Here is a 21,418-nt window from a genome sequence, read left to right as displayed (position 1 = left end):
GATATTGGTCTGTAATTTTCTTTTTTTGTAGTATCTTTGTCTGGTTTTGGTATCAGGGTGATGGTGGCCTCATAGAATGAGTTTGAGAGTGTTCCTTCCCTTGCAATTTTTTGGAAGAGTTTGAGAAGGATGGGTGTTAGCTCTTCTCTAAACGTCTGATAGAATTTACCTGTGAAGCCATGTGGTCCTGGACTTTTGTTTGTTGGAAGATTTTTAATCACAGTTTCAATTTCATTACTTGTGATGGGTCTGTTTATATTTTCTATTTCTTCCTGGTTCAGTCTTGGAAGGTTATACCTTTCTAAAATTTGTCCATTTCTTCCAGGTTGTCCATTTTATTGGCATAGAGTTGCTTGTAGTAGTCTCGTGATGTTTCGTATTTCTGTGGTGTCCGTTGTAACTTCTCCTTTTTCATTTCTAATTTTATTGATTTGAGTCCTCTCCCTGTTTTTCTTGATGAGGCTGGCTAAAGGTTTATCAATTTTGTTTATCTTCTCAAAGAACCAGCTTTTAGTTTTATTGATCTTTGCTATTATTTGTTTCTATTTCATTTATGTCTGCTCTGACTTTTATGATTTCTTTCCTTCTACTAACTTTCAGTTTTGTTTGTTCTTCTTTCTCTAGCTCCTTCAGGTGTAAGGTTAGATTGTCTATTTGAGATTCTTCTTGCTTCTTGAGGTAGGACTGTATTGCTATAAACTTCTCTCTTAGAACTGCTATTGCTGCATCCTGTAGGTTTTGGATTGTCGTGTTTTCATTGTCACTTGTCTCTAGGTATTTTGTGATTTCCTCTGATTTCTTCAGTGATCTCTTGGTTATTTAGTAATGTATTGTTTAGCCTGCATGTGTTTGTGTTTTTTACGTTTTTTTCCCCATAATTTATTTCTAATCTTATAGCGTTGTGGCCGGAAAACACACTTAACATGATTTCAGTTTCCTTAAATTTACCAAGGCTTGATTTGTGACCCAAGATGTGATCTATCCTGGAGAATGTTCCATGTGCACTTGAGAAGAAAGTGTAATCTGCTATTTTCAGATGGAATGTCCTATAAATATCGATTAAATCTATGTGGTCTATTGTGTCATTTAAAGCTTGTGTTTCCTTATTAATTTTCTGTCCGGATGATCTGTCCACTGATGTAAGTGAGGTGCTAAAGTCGCCCACTATTGTTGTGTTACAGCCAATTTCCTCTTTTATAGCTGTTAGCATTTGTCTTAGGTGCTCCTATGTTGGGTGCATATATAATTGTTATATCTTCTTCTTGGATTGACCCCTTGATCATTATGTAGTGTCTTTCCTTGTCTCTTGCAACATTCTTTATTTTAAAGTCTATTTTATCTGATATGAGTAGTGCTACTCCAGCTTTCTTTTGATTTCCATTTGCATGGAATATCTTTTTCCATCCCCTCACTTTCAGTCTGTATGTGTCCCTAGGTCTGAAGTGGGTCTCTTGTAGACAGCATATAGATGGGTCTTATATCTTCTTCTTGGAATGATCCCTTGATCATTATGTAGTGTTCTTCTTTGTCTCTTGTAATAGACTTTATTTTAAAGTCTATTTTTTCTGATATGTCAGTTGCTATTCCAGCTTTCTTTTGATTTCCATTTACATGGAATATCTTTTTCCACCCCTCACTTTCAGTCTGTATGTGTCCCTAGGTCTGAAGTGGGTCTCTTTTAGACAGCATATTTACAGGTCTTGTTTTTGTACCCATTCAGCCTGTCTATGTCTTTTGGTTGGAGCATTTAATCCATTCACATTTAAGGTAATTATCAATATGTATGTTCCTATTATCATTTTCTGAATTGTTTTGGGTTGTTTTTGTAGGTCCTTTTTTTCTCTTGTGTTTCCCACTTAGAGAAGTTCCTTTAGCATTTGTTGTAGAGTTGGTTTGGTGGTGCTGAATTCTTTTAGCTTTTGCTTGTCTGTAAAGCTTTTGATTTCTCCATTGAGTCTGAATGAGATCCTTGCCGGGTAGAGTAATCTTGGTTGTAGTTTCTTTCCTTTTATCACTTTAAATATATCATGCCACTGCCTTCTGGCTTGTAGAGTTTCTGCTGAGAAATTAGCTGTTAACATTATGGGAGTTCCCCTGTATGTTATTTGTCATTTATGTTGTCCCAGAGGTCTCTTAGGCTGTCTTCATTTCTTTTCATTCTTTTTTCTTTATTCTGTTCCGTGGCAGTGAATTCCACCATTCTGTCTTCCAGGTCACTTATCCGTTCTTCTGCCTCAGTTATTCTGCTATTGATTCCTTCTAGTGTAGTTTTCATTTCAGTTATTGTACTGTTCATCTCTGTTTGTTCTTTAATTCTTGTAAGTCTTTGTTAAACATTTCTTGCATCTTCTCGATCTTTGCCTCCTTTTTCTTTGGTCCTGGATTATCTTCACTATCATTATTCTGAATTCTTTTTCTGGGAGGTTGCCTATCTCCACTTCATTTAGTTGTTTTTCTGAGCTTTTATCGTGTTCCTTCATCTGGTACTTCCTTGTATGTTATTTGTCATTTTTCCCTTGCTGCTTTCAATAATTTTTCTTTGTAATTTTTGTCAATTTGATTACTATGTGTCTTGGTGTGTTTCTCCTTGGGTTTATTGTGCCTCGGATTCTCTGTGCTTCCTGGACTTGGGTGGCTATTTCCCTTCCCATGTTAGGGAAGATTTCGACTATAATCTCTTCCAATACTTTCTCAGGTCCTTTCTCTCTCTCTTCTCCTTCTGGGACCTCTATAATGCGAACCTTGGTGTGTTTAATGTTGTCCCAGAGGTCTCTTAGGCTGTCTTCATTTCTTTTCATTCTTTTTTCTTTATTCTGTTCCGTGGCAGTGAATTCCACCATTCTGTCTTCCAGGTCACTTATCCGTTCTTCTGCCTCAGTTATTCTGCTATTGATTCCTTCTAGTGTAGTTTTCATTTCAGTTATTGTACTGTTCATCTCTGTTTGTTCTTTAATTCTTGTAAGTCTTTGTTAAACATTTCTTGCATCTTCTCGATCTTTGCCTCCTTTTTCTTTGGTCCTGGATTTCACGCCAAGGAGTACTTCCCAGAACTTTTGCTGCCAGTGTCCTTGTCCTCTCAGTGAGCCAGAGCTGCCCCCCGCCTCTGCAAGAGACCCTCCAACACCAATAGGCAGGCCTGGCTCACTCTCCTATGGGGTCAGTGCTCCTTCCCCCTGGGTCCCAATGTGCACACTGCCCTGTGTGTGCCCTTCAAGAGTGGAGTCTGTTTCTCCCAGTCATGTCAAAGTCCTGCAATCAAATTCCGCAAGCCTTCAAAGTCTGATTCTCTGGAAATTCCTCCTCCCATTGCCCAACATCCAGGTTGGGAAGCCTGACATGGGGCTCAGAACCTTCACTCCAGTGGGTGGACCTCTGTGGTATAATTGTTCTCCAGTTTGTGAGGCACCCGCCCAGCGGTTATGGGATTTGATTTTATTGTGATTGCGCCCCTCCTACTGTCTCATTGTGGCTTTTCCTTTGTCTTTGGATGTGGGGTATCTTTTTGCTGAGTTCCAGTCTCTTCCTGATGATGATCGTTCAGCAGTTCGTTGTGATTCCGGTGCTCTTGCAAGAGGGAGTCAATCTACAGATTTAATGCGATCCCTATCAAAATACCCACGACATTTCTCAAAGAACTGGAATAAATAATACTAAAATTTATATGAAACCACAAAAGACCCAGAAATGTCAAAACAACTGTGAGGAAAAAGAACAAAGCCGGAGGCATAATCATTCCAGACTTCAGACAATACTACAAAGCTACAGTAATCAAAACAGCGTGGTGTTGGTACAAAAACAGACATACAGATCAACGGAAAAGAACACAGAGCCCAGAAAAAAACCCACACACCTATGGTCAATTGATCTACGACAAAGGAGGCAAGAATATATGATGAAGAAAAGACAGTCTCTTCAACAAGCTGTGCTAGGAAAGCTGGATAGCTACATGTAAATCAGTGAAATTAGAACCTCTCATCACACCACATGCAAAACTAAACTCAAAATGGTTTGTCATGACACCATAAAACTCCTAGAAGAGAATATAGACAAAACATTCTCGGACATAAATCATAGCTGTATTTTCTTAGATCAGTTTCCCAAGGCAAAAGAAATAAAAGCAAAAATAAACAAATTGAGCCTAATCAAACTTAAAAGCTTCTGCACAGCAAACGAAACCATTAACAAAAGAAAAAGACAACATATGGAATGGGAGAAAATATTTGCAAACAATACGACTGACTTTAGTATCCAAAATATATACAGACAGCTCATACAACTCCATATCAAAAAAACGAACAACCCAATCAAAAAATGCACAGAAGACCTAAGTAGACATTGCTCCAAAGAAGATATAGACAGTTCCCCAAAGAAGACATTCAGATAGCCAACAGGCACATGAAAAGATGCTCAACTCTGCTAATTATTAGAGAAATGCAAATTAAAACCACAATGAGGTATCACTTCACACCAGTCGGAATGGATGTCATTAAAAAGTGTACAAATAATAAATGCTGGAGGGCGTGGAGAAAAGGAAACCCTCCTACACTCTTGGTAGAAATGTAAATTGGTGCAGCCACTATGGAAAACTGTATGGAGGTTCCTTAAAAAAAGCTTCCTGATGGGAGGGACTGGTGGTGGGTAGACTTGGGTGTTGCTCTTGGGCAAGAAGATCTTGGGCAGATCTCAGTAAAACTTTAATCTGCTTGTCTGCTGATGGCGGGGGGGTGGGGGGGCTGCATTCCCTCCCTGTTTGTTGTTTGGCCTGAGGTGACCTAGCACTGGAAACTGCGGGCTCTTTGGTGGGGCTAATGGCGGACTCCGGGAGGACTCACGCCAAGGAGTACTTCCCAGAACTTTTGCTGCCAGTGTCCTTGTCCTCTCAGTGAGCCAGAGCTGCCCCCCGCCTCTGCAAGAGACCCTCCAACACCAATAGGCAGGCCTGGCTCACTCTCCTATGGGGTCAGTGCTCCTTCCCCCTGGGTCCCAATGTGCACACTGCCCTGTGTGTGCCCTTCAAGAGTGGAGTCTGTTTCTCCCAGTCATGTCAAAGTCCTGCAATCAAATTCCGCAAGCCTTCAAAGTCTGATTCTCTGGAAATTCCTCCTCCCATTGCCCAACATCCAGGTTGGGAAGCCTGACATGGGGCTCAGAACCTTCACTCCAGTGGGTGGACCTCTGTGGTATAATTGTTCTCCAGTTTGTGAGGCACCCGCCCAGCGGTTATGGGATTTGATTTTATTGTGATTGCGCCCCTCCTACTGTCTCATTGTGGCTTTTCCTTTGTCTTTGGATGTGGGGTATCTTTTTGCTGAGTTCCAGTCTCTTCCTGATGATGATCGTTCAGCAGTTCGTTGTGATTCCGGTGCTCTTGCAAGAGGGAGTCAATCTACAGATTTAATGCGATCCCTATCAAAATACCCACGACATTTCTCAAAGAACTGGAATAAATAATACTAAAATTTATATGGAACCACAAAAGACCCAGAAATGTCAAAACAACTGTGAGGAAAAAGAACAAAGCCGGAGGCATAATCATTCCAGACTTCAGACAATACTACAAAGCTACAGTAATCAAAACAGCGTGGTGTTGGTACAAAAACAGACATACAGATCAACGGAAAAGAACACAGAGCCCAGAAAAAAACCCACACACCTATGGTCAATTGATCTACGACAAAGGAGGCAAGAATATATGATGAAGAAAAGACAGTCTCTTCAACAAGCTGTGCTAGGAAAGCTGGATAGCTACATGTAAATCAGTGAAATTAGAACCTCTCATCACACCACATGCAAAACTAAACTCAAAATGGTTTGTCATGACACCATAAAACTCCTAGAAGAGAATATAGACAAAACATTCCCGGACATAAATCGTAGCTGTATTTTCTTAGATCAGTTTCCCAAGGCAAAAGAAATAAAAGCAAAAATAAACAAATTGAGCCTAATCAAACTTAAAAGCTTCTGCACAGCAAACGAAACCATTAACAAAAGAAAAAGACAACATATGGAATGGGAGAAAATATTTGCAAACAATACGACTGACTTTAGTATCCAAAATATATACAGACAGCTCATACAACTCCATATCAAAAAAACGAACAACCCAATCAAAAAATGCACAGAAGACCTAAGTAGACATTGCTCCAAAGAAGATATAGACAGTTCCCCAAAGAAGACATTCAGATAGCCAACAGGCACATGAAAAGATGCTCAACTCTGCTAATTATTAGAGAAATGCAAATTAAAACCACAATGAGGTATCACTTCACACCAGTCGGAATGGATGTCATTAAAAAGTGTACAAATAATAAATGCTGGAGGGCGTGGAGAAAAGGAAACCCTCCTACACTCTTGGTAGAAATGTAAATTGGTGCAGCCACTATGGAAAACTGTATGGAGGTTCCTTAAAAAACTAAAAGTAGAGCTTCCATATGATCCAGCAATCCCACTCCTGGGCATGTATCCAGAAAAGATGAAAACTCTAATCTGAAAAGATACATGCACCCCAATGTTCATAGCCGCATTATTTACAATAGCCAAGACATGGAAACAACCCAAGGCCCATCAACAGATGACTGGTTTAAGAAGATGTGGTATATGTATACAATGGGATACTACCCAGCCATAAAAAAGAATTAAATATTGCTATTTGCAACAACATGAAACAACCTAGGGAATATTATATTAAGTGAAGTCAGACATAGAAAGATAAATATTATATGATATCACTTAAATATGAAATCAAAAAATTATACAAATGAATTTATCTACAAAACAGAAACAGACTCAAAGACATAGAAAACAAACTTATGGTAATCAAAGGGGAAAGGAGGGGGGAGGGATAAATTAGAAGTATGGAATTAACAGATACAAGTTACTATACATAAAACAGATAAACAACAAGGATTTATTGTATAGCAGAGGGAACTATAGTCAATATCTTGTAACAACCTGTAATAGGAAATAATCTGAAGAAAAAATATATATAACTGAATCACTTTGTTGTACACCTGAAACTAAAACAATATTGTAAACCTACTATACTTTAATTTAAAAAAAAAAAAATATATATATATATGTAAAAGTAGCTTTCTCCATGCCTGATAAAGCTTTTTTTTTTCCTTGAAGTCTATTCTCTCTGATATGAATATAACTATCTCAGCTTGCCTTTGGAGAATATATGCCTAGTGTATCTTCTTTATCTTTTCACTTTCAAACTTTTTGTATCCTTAGGTATGTTCCTCATAAAGAACTTTTTGCTGGATTTTTTTTCCAATTTGAATCCTTTCTTTCATCTGGAGAGTTTAGCCCTTTATCAAGCACTGTCAAAAATCTAATCCCAGTAGCACTTCCTTGGCTCCTGCCAGGATATGCTAGCCAAATCTTACCTTTTTTGATGTGTGGTCTTTCTTCTCCCTTACCAGGCCCAGCACATCTGCAGCCAGGATTTGCTAGGATTTAACCCTAGTTATAGGCCTAGGAGCAAAGAGAAAGGAGAGGGGCAGTTACTGTCTTGGGTTGCAGGGGAGAGGGGGAAAAGGGTGGGAGGAGGTGGGGTGGGTAGCAGCCTCTGCAGCATCTTCCAGCATAAGCAGAGGTGACTTATTAGGGAAGGCTGGGCTGCTTCTGCAAGACTATAGGATGCAGTAGGGACTGCAGAGTCAACGTCTTCAGGGGCATCCATCCAGGTGTCCCCATGGCATGTTTCAAGGTTCTAGGTTTTCCCCACCAGCACCTTGAGTTTCACAAAATATGTGGCTGAACATTTAAGTCAAGTCTCTGAAGCTTTGTGACTGTAACAATTAGATGTTCAGCCTGAATCTCGGCTGTTTCAATCCTTCCACTGCAGGAGAAAAGGCCTCCTTATGAGCTCCCCAGAGGTCCTTTGGCTCTCACATTTCAGTATTAACAGATTGATAACATCCCTCAGTCTCTCATTATCCTTCTATAGGTCATCAATACAACCAAGCAGTAACCAGCCAATTCTGCTGTTTTTGTAGACACTGTCCTTTCTGTATTTATCAAACGCCTGCCTCATTGAACTTCGAGAGAGTTCCTCTCCATGGGGATATCTGCCTAAGTTACCACCTGTTTCTGGGGTCTCTAAGACCACCCCCAGGTTGAGCGACTTGCTAGAAGGGCCCACAGGACTAAGCATAGACCTGTACTCACAACTGTGATTTATTACAGAGAAAGAACACCAAGCAAAATCAGCAAAGGGAAAAGGCACATGAACAAAGTCCACATGAAATGAGCACGAGCTCCAAGAGTCTTCTCCCAATGGAGTCACACAGGATGAGCTTAATTCCTCCAGCAATGATGTATAATATGTATAAAGTACTGTCCACCAGGAAGCTGGCCTGAGCCTGGGCATGGGAGTCCAGGGTTTTTATTGTGCCCAGTCAAGTAGGCACTCTTTGCCTAGCATGTACCAAATTCATGATTCCCAGAAGGAAAGCAGGTGTTCAATATAAACCCTATTGTCTGTACAAACATTTCAGGCACAGTAAACCACTCTTATCAATTAGGGAATGGGGGGAACACCCGTGAAATCCAAACTGCTGGAAAGTAGCCACAGGTGAACCTCAAAAGCAGGCCCTTCCGAGGATAACAGGTTCAGGCCTGCTTTGGTAACTCTTTTCTGCACACCATCTGTGAAATATCTAGTAACTGAGTCATAACCTTGTGCCAAGGCCTATTATGTACACCACTTACCGGCCAGGATGTCATCCTCTTCATCCTTTGGGAGGGAGATGAACCAGCTGCTAATCTCCTATTAACCTGTTTTCTCAGATCTCACTCCTGGTCCACTTGTGTTAGTCTGGGTCCTCCAAGAAGCAGACACCAAGACCAAGAAGGGATCAGCTATAGAACAGACTTAATAGGGGCAGTGCTGGTGAGGAAGAGCAGGGTGGGAGCTGGGGTTGGTGGGAGGCTGGGAGGCAACCAGCCCCTGACGCAGGCATGACCCCAGGTAGATGAAAGAAGGAAGGTTGGGTGAAAGTGACTTAGAGATGATAACGCAATCCTAAAGGAGTCTGGCAAGACCGTCAGGTAGTCTTCAAGCCAAAGTGAAGGAGTCAACTGTTTGCCATGCTCAGTCCCTGGTTGGCAGCAGTGTGAGGCAGAGCCTGTGCGTTAATGTGGGGATGACCAGAGTGCAGAGGCTGGAGGGCCTTCAGTCCCTTATGTTCCTTCCTGCTGGAGAGCTGAGGGGTGCATTCTCCTGGCTGCCACGACCCCATGACTGTAGCTCTCAAAATACACCTGAAAAAGATTTGTGATCAGACAAATATTTAGCATCAACAGCACATGGTAACTTGCAATAATACCTTTCAGCTAAAATTTTTTTTAAAGGTTAATTATAAAACCCCTTAAATAAAATAATCCTTTTAATTTAATAAAAAGAACAATAGCCTATGTGGGTGAATTCTGGGGAAAAGACTTTTCCAAATTGCTTGGTGAATTGGAAGCTGACACACAGCATATTGTATTAGGACTAAATCAAAGTTACTCAATGACAAAAAAATAAATACTTCTAAATGTTCATAACTCAAGTAATTTTCTGAAATATGGTTTACATTAATTAATACTTAGAGTAAAATACCATTTGTGAGTTTTTCCTCCTGATTGACCTCAGATACCCTTGATAAAGAAAAAGCATTTCTACACATTCTACACCTAGTTCTTAGGTTGACTATAAATGACCACATGTACAACTTCTGAGGCAAACAAACTGAACAATGTTTATAGATATTTCTAAAACTATTTTATACACAATTTGGGAACTTCTAAATCATATACGCTTAGATGATAAAATGGATAAATACCTTCTTACATAGTATCTAATAGGATTTGTTTTCTAATTTTTATCAATGTTATCCTCAAAGGCAACATTCACCATCAATATTTGTAACATAAAACTCACCCAAGGAGACGAGAGTTTTTGTATCTGCTACGATTCAACAGAAAACTGGTCCCACAGCTGCTTTGGCAGCTCCTTCCAACCAATATGCTTTTAACTAATTCAGATTAAATAGTTCCTAAAATCAAAGTTAATTCCTACTAAAAAAAACTGTTCCACCATAGTTAACTAGGTTCAGCCTTTGCATGGACTTTATGACTTGCTGGTACAAATAACAGAAGCTACTAGAAATAAATAATAAATAAACTATATAACATGAAAGAATTGCAAAATGTTTATTTTTTAATGCGATTAATACCATTTTAATGTAGGAGAGGCCATCTTTATTTACAGGCTAATAAAAAAATACTAAATTCAACACAACTAGATATAATACATTTGTCAAAAATCCTATAGATTTGAGGCCGACCCTATGTGGAAGACTGGATAGGTGGGATAGTGATTACGTAATAAGGATGTCAGAAATGTGCAACTTACACATGAATCAATATACTGTTTCTAAACATGAAAACAAAATAAGTCCATGGTGGGGGGAACAGAACCAGCACCAACGACAAGCTGGGTTAACTTCTGACAACTGTTCAGCTAAAACCATTCAGTTATATTACCAAGGATCAAAAAATTGTCATCGCTTTTCAATCTATTTTAACAAGTCTCATAACCCAAATGTTGTCTCCCATCATATTCACAACAGACACTTAGAATTTTAGAAGTTAAATGTAAATATATACACACATACATACAACCCTCACACTCTTGAAAATTTTTTCTCAGCTATTCTGTTTGTGTGTGCATATGTATATTTTTCTTTTTCCTTTTTAATTGTAATGGCTTTGCAACAGTTCTCTCCTTATGTTTGGTTTTGTCCTTGAAACTCGTTATGAGTTTCTTTCCTGTAAACGTGAAAACATAAAAACTGTTTCTCATTCAGTCCTTTGGGAAAAGTCTAATTCTTAGTTCATCCCCCAAAGACTATATATTCTAAAATGAACTTTTAACTGAGTACTTTGTAAACACCTGATGGGACTCTCATAGTAGCATCTGAGCAACAGTGCTCTCACATAGGCCTGCAAAACCAAGGTAAGGCAGGAATAAAATGGGAACTGACCTTTGCGATTTTAAACTACCTGGGAAATTTTTCATTCTGCTTATCAGCCCAAGAAAGTTTGTATCACCACCATCTCATACAGTTCTTCATATTACACGGCGTCCTCATAGAAATGCCAATTCAAGGCTCTAAAAAAAACCCCTTTATAGACATATTAGTTCTTGAAAATCAAAAGGGTTTCGCTAATATTTCCTAAGGAATCAGTCTTAGTAGATAAAGGATACTCTCTGAAAAACTGCCATGGCCATCCCATCCCAGGCTGTGTTTTAAAAAGATAAGATGACATGGTTTCAAGTCAAAACAAAAAGTTTTCAGATACGTGACAATGGAAATTTTTTTGTCTAAATGAATACACTGGCTAAAATCCAGTTTGCAGATCTCATGTCATGCATGGGGGCATGTGTTGGAGTAGGGGATGCATAAGGAGACTTTTTTTCTTTTAAGAGGCTTAGCCTGCCAGGAGCAAACAATAACATGTAGCTTGCTTATTCAGTTATACAATTAAATACTAGCTTCTGCTTAGAGGCAACGCTATGCTACAAGGTATTTTAGTATCAGTAACCATACATACTATGAAGTGCATTTCTATTACAAATTAACATGGTGATATACAGATGAACAAAACCACGCAAAACAAACCATAAATGAGCAACAGTTAAAACATAAAATTTATAAATAGCAAAACCACCAAATAAAGTATATACATTTTATAGATTTACCTATGAACAAATATACAGTGCATCTAGGAAAGAAAAAAGAACATGTTTTATATCACATAACATTTGAATATTAGAAAGATACTGATAATACTCTAAAAGCCTTCTCCCAATCAATATTCCCTTCAACGTATGTCCTTTAAAACAATATTTGCAAAACTATCATCTCTTTAAATGCAATGTTTTCACTTTCCCCTGCCCAGTACAGTGGGCTGCGGAACAGTAAATAAGAGAGCAGGCACTCCATGCTTATTCCTGGGATAAGCGAAGTAGCAAATCTAGTTTGCATAGGAAAAGCACTTTAGTCAAACAAACACAAACAAGAAAAGCCAACCAAAACAATTACCATATCAAAACATGTTCACCTTATCTTACCCTCCAGTGCCTCAGCTTTTTGGATGATTGGCCAATCAGTTAGGTACTTTGAGAGAAAACTGCTTTTGAATGTATCTCATTGACATGGTAATAAATTTGAGCTTTTACTGACAGAAAAGATGTATATTTAAGTGCCAGGACTATCGCAAGACAAACATTATGAACAACTCAAAATGTATAAAACTGTCTTTCGTGGATTCCAGAAAAAAAGCATTTGTGACTAAACATTAATAACGTAATACTCCAATACCATGCACACAAGATCAACATAATTGAGAACAGATATTTTACACTCATCTGCATTTCTTCTAAAAACCTAAAATGTACAATGTACAATAACTTTTCTGAAACTATTTCTAGTGCAGCATTGATTGATAAAGGATTGCTTAAAGAAAACTATTTTGTACTGAATGAATAACACTGAAAAGCAAACTCATAATAAATGATCATTAAGAACTGATTTAGATATCAGGAAGCATATTAAATTTTAAAAAAAGAAAACACTAAAACCATTCTTTCAGTTAAAAAAAAAAATTTAAGTCAAGCCTACATTTCTGCAATTCAAGTTCTGTCCTTTGAAACACCACACTTAACATTCTGGAATATACAATATGAATTCATTTATTCTCTTATATTTAAAAGCTATTGCTTAAAAAAATTCCAGTTAGCACTGTCCTTCTACTAAATGGAAAAGGAATCAAATAAAACAGTAGTGCTTCATTTGGTACTTAAGAGCCTAGTACTATCCTTTTGGGAAACACATGCTTTGGTGCTTCACAATTTTAAGAAAATCAAAATTACTTTACATGCAATTGCTAATTATGGTATACCACAGAAAATAGGGAGTTTTATGCATTTAGAATTGTTCACATGAAGCCCTGAGGTACCCGCCTTTCATTTAGGCAACAAACAGCCTCCTTTGATCTTGTACAGTCTTTGTCACCATCTTCCCTAGTGCCCCAAATTCAGAATAGTCTGATTAACAATCTTGTCTGGAGATAGTCAGTTTAATAAGATTTTTTATGATACAGACTGTGCAGATCATCTAATTTAGAAGCACCATCTTCGAGTGGAGTTTCACTTGAAGTTCCTAGGTCTCCATTTTCATGTCCATCTGTTACTGCTTTCTTATTAAATCCTGAAAGAAAGAGAAAAAAACCAGATACTTTCTAGTTAAAAAAAAAAAGTCATAGTTTTATTGAGCTATAACAAAGGAATGCCCACTGTAATTAATAATAATAATATGGAGCAAATAATGGGACCCTAGATTAATCAAGTCAGCAATCTCTGACAAAGGAATTCTTCCTTCTTATAGCAGATATCAAACACTGTACAGATTTTTTAATATTATCTATTGGACCTATCTAAAAATTATATAAAATTTCCTACCAAATTTTCTATGCAACTTAGAACTGATACACACAATCCCAAAATTCAGTAAGTTCTACTCACACAAATACCTGCTGAACTGTAAACTGTATTTTTCTTTTACATTTTGCTTTCACATTATTTAACTTGTTCAATGAGGCACATACTAGTTTATCACTACATCTAATTTGTCCAATGTCCAGATAAAATTTAAAACTAATTTTGGTTAATCTACAAATAGTACACATATTTGAGTCACATTTTAAGTGGTTTGCAATTTACACAGGTGATAGAGAACCTTTTAGCTTCAGCTGCAAAAAGGAAGGGACAAGACCTCTAATCCTGACAAAAAATAGAAGAAAGGGTGAAAGACAACAAAAGCAAAGGAAAAGCAGCTCAACAGCGCAAGGTTTTGACATAGTGCCACAATCGTTTTGTTCAAGATGCACGGGGAGAACGATTGCTACTGCTGTCTTTCTATAGATAATTCACAACATATAGATTTACCAAAAGGGCAACAGTTCATCAGTTCACTATAAAACTCTATGCCAGAAGTTCTCAAACTTTTTGGTCTCAGGCTGCCTTTAACACTCTTAATAAGTACTGAGAATTGCAAAGAGCTTTTGTTCATGTGGGTTATTAATGTTATGTGAGGTACTGATGTTTACCATATTAGTGATTAAAACTGAGAAATCTAAAAAAAATTTATTACTTTATTAAAAATGATAATAAACTCCATAAATGTTAAAATAAATAACATATTTGTTTAGTGAAAATAATTCTACTTTCCAAAAAATTTAGTCAGAAGAATATCATTATTTTACAATTTTGCAAATATCCTTAATGTCTGGCTTTACAGAAGATAGCTGGATTCTCATATTTGCTTCTACTCAATGAGTTACAAGTATATGAAGAAAGTTCACCTTCACAAAGATATATAGTTAGAAGAGGGAAGAGTAACTTAGCTTTTTCAGATAACTGTCAATATTCTTCTTTGATCGTATACCAAAATTATACAGTATAGAATCTAAAACCATATCAATGAACTTTCACACTCCGCTACATTAAAATCATTTGTCTATCTTGCACTTTGAATGGCTCTTTCACCCATGCAGGATTTAGTAACATCATGCACTGGTCATTTGAAAAATATTAGATCACTGAGTTACGTAGCAATTGCAAAAGCTGACACATTTCATTTTACTATATCAAAAAAATCACATTCGTTAATATCACCACCAATCTTATTAGAAAAGTTCTTTAAGTGTCAGGAAGCTGTCGAGCTCATGGTGGTTGATGCATATTTTACAAAATTCGAATTTTCACTTGAAAGCTCGTTTTATCACTGGCAATAAATACTGTCAGTTGTTCTCCTTGAAGTGATGGATTCACTTTGTTTTTTTTTTTTTTTTTTTTCGGTACGCGGGCCTCTCACTGTTGTGTCCTCTCCACTTGAAAGCTCGTTTTATCACTGGCAATAAATACTGTCAGTTGTTCTCCTTGAAGTGATGGATTCACTGTTTTTTTTTTTTTTTTCGGTACGCGGGCCTCTCACTGTTGTGTCCTCTCCCGTGGAGGAGCACCCGTGGTGGAGCGCAGGCTCAGCGGCCATGACTCACGGGCCCAGCCACTCGGCGGCATGTGGGATCTTCCCGGACCGGGGCACGAACCCGTGTCCCCTGCATCGGCAGGCAGACTCTGAACCACTGCGCCACCAGGGAAGCCCTCACTTTGTTCATTTTAAAGAAAATGGCTGCCAAATAGTCTGAACAACCATAATTTGTCATTCTTTCAAGTAAAAATTGTCATGCTGTCATCCATGAAAAAATGGCTAGTTCAGCTAGCAAATTAATCACTTAAGTACATTTCCTCAAGACCAGCATCTTTGTTCAGCAAACACTCAGTAATATAATGCATACTTCCATTTCATCACACAGAATATTAAAAAGTCATATACTCAAGATTTAATAAAATTAGCAGTTTTTACTATTTCATCAAGGATATTCTTAAGAGAAACTGGCATTTTCTTCTTCTTTTTCATTCTGAGTGGATGGCAAGGAAGAACACAGTGATCACTAGTAAAGCGGTGCTACTGATTTGAGTCGCACTAAAGTATCAATATGTTTACCCCCATTGCTTTTGTACCATCAGTGCAAATATCAACACAGCAAAAAAAGACAATGTCTTAGTATTATTATGAAAAGTTTTGACCTCAAGAACCCCTTGAAAGGGGTCCCCCAAAGATCCATGTATCACAATTTAAGAACCACTGCTCCATGTAAAAGAAAGTGCTAGAATTTTTCTTTAAAATATGTATAAATGATAGCATGATTCTATTAATTATTAATGATTCTATTAATAACAATCATGAGATAACAATAACAATCATGAGATAACAGTCTAATCACTTATTCATATTTAGCCTGTAAAATCATTGCATTATGAGAGAAGAATGCACATTAAAACAGCAAGATGACATTAAGATGTATCTACTCTAAAAGGCATGTTGGTCTTTGTTTCAGAGTCTAGAAAACTTGAATTTTATTTATTTTTCAAGGATCAGTTATAGTTTAGTAATTGGTCACATACTTGTCCAAGATGACTCTAGAAGAACTTACATGTAAATAAAATTTTGGCATAGTTACTGGTGTACAATAAAACTATAATTTAGCAAGGGAAAGCTATCCATTTTGTTAACCATGGTTTCCCCATCATTAAAACAGTGTTACTAAAGAACAGCTAAGGCTTTTATATTTTTAAAGTTTATTAATAATAAATACATTAATTATAACTTTTAGAGTAATTTTTACCTTGTAACACTTTGATTTCCCCACTTGTGTCTTTGCAACTAGCACCAGGATTACTACTTCCCTCTAACTCATCAAGGTACAAACGGTAACGATGTCCACTCTCATCTTCATATTCCACATTTTCATCATCAGAATCCACTTCAGGAGCCACATAAACGACTTCAAATTCAATCTCTCCTCTCTAAAATGGGGAAAGAAAATGAGGAAACCAAGTTACTGTAATTATAATTTTAAAAGATTTCCAAATTCTTTGCGGTGAGAAGTAGTAGTTGGACCTCAGATGTATCTCCTTTCAAGACAACAAATAATGAAATTTTAGAATCTCAAGAGGTAAAAGTAATTTCCTTTTAATATTACAGATGTTTCTACTGATCAAAATATTTTTGTTAACAGACCTAAAATAAAAAAGGATGTTTATTCAATTTACAGAATTTTGGAACAAATGTTCAGTTTAAAAGTCATTTTGCCATTTTATACTTTCCATAATAGCAATTCAGCAAATCCATCTAAATAGTCAGATATTAAAGTTGCACCTAAGGGTACCACACAAACTTTTCTCTGACTAATTCAAGAAACCTCTACACAATGATTTCCTGTTTCTTACTGAATAGGTCTTGAGCCTTTCCTTAACTTTCACCAAATGCCAAAGTGTTAAGGTATTCTGTTCAGTAGTAATAGTAATTACTGTATTTATTGTACAAAATTATTATCTTTCAATCCTCAGAATAACACTATTATAGTCCCTTGTACATGAATGAGAAACCTGAGTTATTAGTCCTGGAGAGAGCAGGTAACTCTCTCAATAAGATGAACAAGTAAAACAGAAAAACAGAAATTTGACTCCAAAGTCCTTGCTCTTTCTACTACACTAGACTAAATGTGCAGAATTTATATTGTAATTCTTTAATAACAACTTTATGTTCAGGTGAAAAGTTACAGATTATTTCATGTTAAAAAAATTACAAGTTACAATTGTCATTTAATAAGAGACTACAATCACTATAGCCAAGTCTGGTATTTATAATTCTCTGAAAATTACAGCCTGCCTTTGCTCAAAAATAAAAGCATGCCATTTTTTTTTTATTGCTACTCACTAAGTTAGTCTCTGCTGCTCCTCTTCCCCAGAAGTTTAAGGTTATACTTCAGAATTTTAACATGCGCTTAGTGTTTCCATACAACTTTGTATCTCATTAACTGCATCTCATGAACTGCCTGTTTACATCTCCTTCACCACAGCTGCTGTTCATCTCACTCTTATGCTACTGGATGACAGCCAAGTTGGGCTGAGAAAACACCAACTTAAAGAGACTAGCACTGCATTTTTAGATCTCCCTCATCAGGCAATGCTTTAAAAATACCATTTTGGGGGAGATGGGAAATGCAGTGGTCTTCAGTAAAGTTCTCTAGATGACAGAATCAGGTCTGTGGGTAGCTGTCATGAAGAAACAGATTTTGTGCTTAATATGAGGAAGAGCTTTCTAAAAATCAGCAACGTACAACAATGAAATGGACTGTTTTATCACCAACAAGTCCTCCCTTTAATACAATTATTTAATTAGTGATATTGTAGATATTTATGCATCATGTAAAGTTGAACTAAATGAGCTATAAATTCACTTTCAACTCGGAGATTCAATTCTACCCTGGCATACTATGCTGATGATCCAACAAATATCTCAATGTACTAACCAACACCTCTCTAATTCCCTCAACCTTATTCTAGAAGGAAACAAAACAAAACAAAACAAAAAAACATTTTAAGTACTCTGGATAACAAATATGACTCCTGGATATGACTCTCAACTCTTTATATGTTCTGCAACCTTAAGCAAATCATTTAATTTCTAAGAACCTTAGTTCACTCATTTTAAATAACAGGGTTGGGCTAAATGATTTCTAAGGACCCTTGAGTTCTAACATTTATGACTGTAAAATCAATCCACTTCTAACATTGTTTTTTCTATAGTACTTCATATTTGTATAGCGTTTTAGTCATTAATGTTTTGCCTTCTAAAAGCCAAGTCCTGCTCTGAACACTTTGTATGTATTAACATACTTAATCCTTACAGCTCTCAGATGAGGACACTAAAGCATAAAGGACTTAATTAACTTGCTCAGAACTATACAGCTGTGAAGAAGAGCAAATCTTTTTCAGTAAATCTGGCTGAATGTCTTCTATAATAGGAAACTAGTATCTATCTATATATACTTTACTACTTGAGAAACCTCCTAGGGAAGTATAAAATATTCAACAGATTCAAAAAGGAACAATCAACAGATCCAATTTTAGTTACATAAAGGGAACTTACCTGCTGGGAAAGAATGGTTACAGCTTCTTTATGCTTTGTGTCCCTTAGGTTAACTCCATTAACAGCCAGAATAGCATCTCCAACATGTAGCCCTCCACATCTATCAGCAGGTTGCCCTGGGTGGATCTCAGAAATGAGGATTGGAACACCATGTTCCTTTCCACCCTAACCAAAAAAAAGCAGTAAATTAGTTTACTTTTGTATAGTCACAGACTATTCTACTGATGTTTTCCTAAAAACATTTCAGTAAGCACCTGTTACTATCTCTTATTATAAATACTGAGTGAAATCCTATTTGCTATTATATTTAGGTAATGGTAAATCAAATTATTATGAATATCAAGTGACTTCTAAATAAAACGATTAATAATATACATGTGCTTTTTAAAACGCATTCCAGAGCCCAAAAAAAAGAACCCTAAAAAACCAAAAAAACAACAATTAGCTACTCTCTTAAATAAATAAATAAAAATATTTTATGTATTAGTAGTCCACAGCACTATTAGATTTTATCAAATCTGAGTCACTATGAATGGTAAGACAAACCATTATTTTATGTTCCACAAAAATAATTATAAGATGAATCTCAATTTCACAGATGTTAAAATGTGAAAAAATATGCAGCACAAAGTTGATGAAATGCAATATTTGGTACATTTCACCTTCTAGATTTTAATCATAATTGTGTGTGTGTTGTTACCCATGGGGATAAATTTAGTTATTTAGAAAATATATTCAGAATACTTTATTTCCCAATGATGTCCAACAAAGGAGCATGATTATACTAGACAACTGTAGAAAAGAAGACTGGAAGCACTACTTCTTACTGTAATTGAAATGCCAAGGCCTTCATGATCTTCCTTAAGGAGAAGAACTTTTCTAATTGGACCAACACCTTGGCTTTTCTTTAAAGAGTCTTGATCCTTATTGAAGGAAAAAAAGAAAAATTAGTACTACTTAAATAATATACCATATAGAATAAACCCATACTACTATAACTTGCTTTTAGGAATCTTTATTAGTTGCCTGTAATGTATACACAGTATAGTGTTAAGAAAGTAATTAATAAATGGATAAAACGGGAAAGCAAAAATAGTTCTTCTGTTAATATGGTGAAATATGGATGATTTTCTCACGCTCTTATTAACTTCTTTAATACATCTGGTACATCTCTTTTTAAATTGTAAGACATTACAAAAGAAATCACTGCCAGGAATTGATAAACAAATATCTTCAAGAAATGAAAGGTGGTAACTTTATCTTAACTGGAAAAATACCTTAAAGATCTATATCCATTTTAACTGATTTGTAGAACTGAAAAACATAATGCCACCTGGATCATTAATTACTTTTTCATTTCTTTGCGTTCTGGAGTCTACCTCTTAACTAAAGGACCTTGTTCCATTAATAATTCTTTCTCTGGTACCTTTACTCTTTCCCTCTCTCTACAAGCTCCTTCCCTAATTCAGCACATGAAAAAACTCTAGGTCTCATCCAGCTTTAAAATACTGACCATGTACAAACACAAAACAACACAGATAAAAACCCTTCAATCACCCACTATCTTCTTTACCTACTATCCTCCCTCCATCTTTCCTTAGCCGGCACACACAGTTAATCCTAACTGTAGTTACTTCCTTGCCTCCTACATTCAGTACTCCAACCACTGTAATTAGGGTTTTGCCCCCACTTGCTCCAATGAAACTGTCTTCTCTGCAGTCACTGGTAACGAATGTGGCTACTTCCAATGAATACATTTGTTAGTCACTGCCCTTCTGAACCTTGCAGAAAGTTGATACTGTTCACTATCCCCTCCTTGAAACCTTCTCTTTTCCTTGGTGTCTATTATACTAGTACCTTCCTAGATGGCCTATATCTGACAGCTCCACCTCAGGCTCCTTCCTTTGGTGATCCATTTCCGTCCCTCACTCCATAAAAGTCTCCTTCCATCTTTTTACTTTCTATATATTTTCCCTGGGTGACTTAATCAATTCCATGGTTCAAAGGATGATTTACCTAATAATCTTCAACTCAGAATTCTCTCTAGAATTCCAGAGCCATATATCTAATTGGATATAACTTGGCTGTCCCACTGGCACCTCAAACACTACATGTCTAAAACTGATCTCATCATCTTTCTGCCAAAATCTTCCTTTCCTTCTATTTGCTTTATCAATGCATGCCATTTCACTCAGTTGCCCAAACCAAAAACCCACACTTCCTTCTCACTCACCTACTTAACCAAAAGCAGTTAGTCACCAAATCCTCTTGATTGTACTTCTCTCAAACCTGTCCTTCCTCTAACCACTTTCTCATTTTATTATCTTTCTAAATGTAACTCTCTGACTCCAATTAGGCCCTCTTCCAATATATCCTCTTCACTATACCAAAGCAATTGTCAAGCATATATTAAATCTTATTAGTCCACTATTTTATTGAAAAACCTCATGATTATCAGGTTAAGGTGCAAATTCCTTTATTTAGCATAAAATAACATTTATGATCTGGCCACTGCCTAGAAGTTAATGGGGGCCAACAGTGTCCCAAAGAAGACAATGGCATAAGTGCTTATTGCAATCGCCACTCCTCTCCCACCAACTAGATGTACATATCAATTTTTCTTGCAATAATCTTTTCAGAGGCAACAAATAATTTTACTATTCAAGGTCAGGCTTTATCTGATACTAAGACATGTGATCCACTGGGTAGAAGTTAGATATGATTTTATTATATTAAGGTTTGTATCATTAGGCTGCTGTTGTAGTAAAATTTAATAAATTTTTATCCAGGTAGAAAGAAAACCTCCT

At 36.7% G+C, this 21,418-nt stretch overlaps 2 protein-coding genes across 3 annotated transcripts in view; one reads left to right on the top strand and one right to left on the bottom strand.

Moving 5' to 3' along the window:
- The window catches only part of DCBLD1 (discoidin, CUB and LCCL domain containing 1), a 271,285-nt gene that overhangs the window by 220,740 nt on the left and 29,127 nt on the right, over positions 1–21,418 (top strand). The window lies entirely within an intron of this gene.
- Positions 12,732–21,418, bottom strand: part of GOPC (golgi associated PDZ and coiled-coil motif containing) — a 38,567-nt gene continuing 29,880 nt past the window's right edge. For both annotated transcript variants that reach the window (XM_028494513.2, XM_007120115.4), the window contains 4 exons: positions 19,439–19,534; positions 18,612–18,776; positions 16,303–16,483; positions 12,732–13,262 (listed from right to left, as the gene is read on the bottom strand). In XM_028494513.2, the coding sequence (XP_028350314.1) occupies positions 13,132–13,262; positions 16,303–16,483; positions 18,612–18,776; positions 19,439–19,534 (573 nt within the window). In that variant the 3' untranslated portion in view covers positions 12,732–13,131. The remainder of the gene's footprint in view (positions 13,263–16,302; positions 16,484–18,611; positions 18,777–19,438; positions 19,535–21,418) is intronic.

Source organism: Physeter macrocephalus, chromosome 10, assembly GCF_002837175.3.
Source record: "Physeter macrocephalus isolate SW-GA chromosome 10, ASM283717v5, whole genome shotgun sequence".
Taxonomy (NCBI): domain Eukaryota; kingdom Metazoa; phylum Chordata; class Mammalia; order Artiodactyla; family Physeteridae; genus Physeter; species Physeter macrocephalus.
Note: the sequence above shows the minus strand (reverse complement) of the source record. Positions and strands in the feature narration are given on the sequence as shown.